Here is a 3541-nt window from a genome sequence, read left to right as displayed (position 1 = left end):
GGTAGCCAAAGCATTTCCATTTACAATTGACTGTAAAATGATGTCTTATGTCTTACATCTGTTATTATTAAAAAAAGATGTGATTAGAGACGCCGTCTATCTCCTTTTTCCCACCAATAATAGTACTAACTTCTGAAATCAGTTTTTCTCTCTTCCTGTGACGCCTACCTCACCACATCCTGGTTTTGACTTCACAATACAGCAACATATCTGCACTTCAACAGTTTCCTGTCAATTCACAGCTCTGACAGTTATTCTCTCCTAAGATATATTTTCGCGCCACACCAGGTAAAGTGCAAGCACCCACATTGTGTGATAAACACTTATGTAACGTCATGGTGGGCTACTGTCCAATCTGTGGGAAGCCTGTTTACTTTGGTGAGTGTAAAATACATTTTTTACTCACATGTCTGTCTTCCTCTGTATGTCTAGCATATTCTCTTTGTCCAGTTCTCAAATTGTCTCAGCGTTTTTAAGCTTTCTCTCGGGATGTTTCTTTCACTTATTTTCCCTGAATAGGAAGAAAGTGTGAATGAGAAGAATGGTTTTAAGAAAGGCATAACCTGTTTCCAAAATGTGACCAAGTGGATAAAAAAGTAATGAAAAGGTGAAAGCGGGTTAATTAATAATAATAGTCTTTCTTGCAATGGAAATCAAATCCTCCCAAATACAGGTGCAACGCAGAGTGTATTTTATTTAGTTGTATTTGTATTTAAGTCCTGTTCTTGAGCATACTGACATATATATGCATCTTTAGTGGGATTGGGTTAGCATCATTAGTTCACCTTTGTTTTATTTCTGTTTGCTATTATACAGTGCTTTTATTCTGTCTTTGGAGGACAAAAAAAAGACATTTTACTTCGATCCCAGTATCTTACTCCTTTTTTTGTGTGTTTTGTTTTAACTTTCAGATGTACATCGCTTTGGACAAAAGTGTCTCCTAAATTAAATTGTAACATTGTAACATTACAACATTTTTGGAGCACATACACATATACACAGAACTGCATGTACATGTATCTATGATAACAACAGGATGTGGGTCTAGCAAAAGAAGCTTTACGCTGCTCTTTGGGTTTCCTCCACCTTTTGTCTTTTTCAGTTAAGTCCTCTTCCATATTAAAACCTCCCTGTTAGATGCACAACAGAACCATCAATTCCACATGTATTTTGTTCTGTTGTTTTTTTTACTGAAAGCCTTACTTTCTCATATTTCCCAATCATCTGCCAGCTAAATTTATATTTTCCTCTTGTCTTGTTTGTTAAAGAGTACGGTCTAGACCTGCTCCTGTGTAAAGTGTCTTGAGATAACTTTGATTATGATTTAGCGCTAAACAACTAAAATTCAATTGAAACTTGATTTGTACTGATGAATGTATTATTTAATTACTAGTAACTGTCCCATTATTCTGAAAGTCTTCAAATAATGTTTTAGAAAAAATAAGCAGTCTATTTGCATCTGTAAGTTCTTCTGGGGCAGCTGTGGCTCAGTGGTAGAGTCGGTTTTCTTTCAATCGGAATGGGTGAATGTGACATGTAGTGTAAAAGCAGCTTTGAAAGGTCGCAAAGACTAGAAAAGCACTCTATAAGTACAGTCCATTTCCCATTTACTCTGACTTAAGTTAAATATCAATAAAAAATAACCCACTCTAACAATTTCTTCTTTTGCTCAGGTGAGAAGAAGACTGACTTTTAAGTTAAATATCAATAAAAAATAACGCACTCTAACAATTTTTTCTTTTGCTCAGGTGAGAAGAAGAGGTCTTTAGGAAGGGACTACCACCCTCTCTGTTTGAAGTGTCAAAGGTGCAACAGACAGCTCACACCTGGGCAACATGCTGAGGTATATGAGGCAAATGAATGTGGAAATTTATGAGTAGTTAGAAATGATTGAATGAATAAGTAGAACCATGCATTAAATATGTACCGGTAATTGTGTTTTAGTATGACGAGAAGCCGTACTGTTCACACTGCTACCTGAAGATGTTTGGTCCAAGAGGTACTGCCTTTACACTACAAAAGCACACACATGCACACCCACACAAATTGACAACTACATGCAATACCTAAATAACTTTCTCTTTGCGGATCTTTCTTGACAGGTAACAGGTGAATGAATTCACCATGGCACATTGCAGATCCTTCACAGACACCAGACTGAGCCAAAAAAACAAATGCTGGCATAGAGAAGGCCTGTTTATTGGATAAAAAAAATAGGGAATCAGTTAATAAATAAGAACGATAGACAGTCATCTAGCCCGTTCACTAAAATTGACTGTTAAAAATATTGCCACACATTGCCATGTGTTTGTGATTGATCACTTGTACATTGTTAAGCCATTTACAAAAAATGCTCACATGCTCATAGTTTGCATTGTAAGGATGTATCTGCTAACAAACCAAGAGATACTTTATTTCCTAACAACACACATTAACATAATAAATAAATTAAGCTATAGGGGTTCTCCCTCTTTCCAGGGAAAAGAAGGAGGAAAGAGGGAATGGGTGAGAGTGGTTGTGTTGGCAGACTTAACCCACTCAGGGCCTGCTCAAGCATTTCTCACATTTATTGACTAGAGTTGGGAAAAAATGTGACATTAGTTAATTGTAACATAAAAAGGGTTCTCTTCATTCTCTCTCTCCATCACAAGCTGCCCCCCTTCCCTGTTTCATAGGCTGCTGTCTGTCTGCAAAAAAAACCCACTGTGGGGTATGGCAAGCCAATAAAAAAACAGGACGTACAATCATGAAGAACGTACATCAAATCGTAAATAAATCAACAATTATTAAGAAGACTACACAGACCAACTTCTTACCCTTTCCTCTGGGGTTGTTCTACTTTCGTGGTCAGAGCTGCACAGCCTATTTACCTGTGCATGCATGTCTTCTTTTTTCTCCTTCTGTGAGGAATGTCTGAAACTTCTCCCTTTATGATATCGCTTAACTGTATTTTAGATTTTTGTGTGAAAAATAAAATATTTTGAAATTACGTCTTTGTGTTACGTCGGATGTGCCACGGCAAGCTACCGCTACCATAATTGAGTTTGCCCCTACTGTTGTGTAGACTGGATTTCACCCACCTCTGCAAAAAAATTTTTGGAAGAAATGTTGCTATGATTATCACTTTCTTCACCCTTGATAGCTGAAATTAACAAATTATCAAAATTAATGAAAAAATAAACGTAACTGTATTTTAGTCGGTTGAAACCAGTTAAAATTAGGTGTTAGATGTTCAGTCCTGATTTTACCCTGTTTTCAACATAATTTCAGCTCACTAGCTCAGAAATTACAGCTTTGATGACAGAGTTGATATGACTCAAAAGCTTGACATCTAACTAGAAAACAAATGCTAGGATTTATGTTAAAAAATGAACACATGAATGATGAAATTATCAAGAGCACCATTGCATTAACTTATTAAGATATGTCAAAGTTTGGGTCAATTCTGGTTAGTTTCTCCACGGCTACCGCAATAACTATATATAAAGATGGACACCGCGTCTCAAAAACAGCTATATTTAAGCTAGGTTAGCACCACAGA

General features: G+C 36.5%; 1 protein-coding gene across 1 annotated transcript; it reads left to right on the top strand.

The window, feature by feature from the left end:
- Positions 1-235: 235 nt before the first annotated feature.
- LOC138594456 (cysteine-rich protein 1) lies at positions 236-2956 on the top strand. The gene is made up of 4 exons (XM_069665550.1): positions 236-378; positions 1749-1843; positions 1945-1999; positions 2103-2956. The coding sequence occupies exons 1-4, from the start codon at positions 336-338 to the stop codon at positions 2111-2113; spliced, it is 204 nt and encodes a 67-aa protein (XP_069521651.1). The 5' UTR covers positions 236-335; the 3' UTR covers positions 2114-2956.
- The last annotated feature ends 585 nt before the right edge of the window (positions 2957-3541 follow it).

This window comes from Semicossyphus pulcher, unplaced genomic scaffold (assembly GCF_022749685.1).
Source record: "Semicossyphus pulcher isolate SPU_LCO1_2020_fin unplaced genomic scaffold, fSemPul1.0.p SCAF_17, whole genome shotgun sequence".
In the NCBI taxonomy this organism is placed as follows: domain Eukaryota; kingdom Metazoa; phylum Chordata; class Actinopteri; order Labriformes; family Labridae; genus Semicossyphus; species Semicossyphus pulcher.
The sequence above is the reverse complement of the archived record's forward strand: the minus strand, read 5'-3'. Positions and strand labels throughout refer to the sequence as shown.

Bases quoted from the DNA above. Each gene is read 5' to 3' on its own strand.
- LOC138594456 (XM_069665550.1), top strand. From the start codon at position 336: ATGGTGGGCTACTGTCCAATCTGTGGGAAGCCTGTTTACTTTG. The intron at 379-1,748 runs GTGAGTGTAAAA...TCTTTTGCTCAG, and splicing joins TGGGAAGCCTGTTTACTTTG to GTGAGAAGAAGAGGTCTTTA. The intron at 1,844-1,944 runs GTATATGAGGCA...ATTGTGTTTTAG, and splicing joins CACCTGGGCAACATGCTGAG to TATGACGAGAAGCCGTACTG.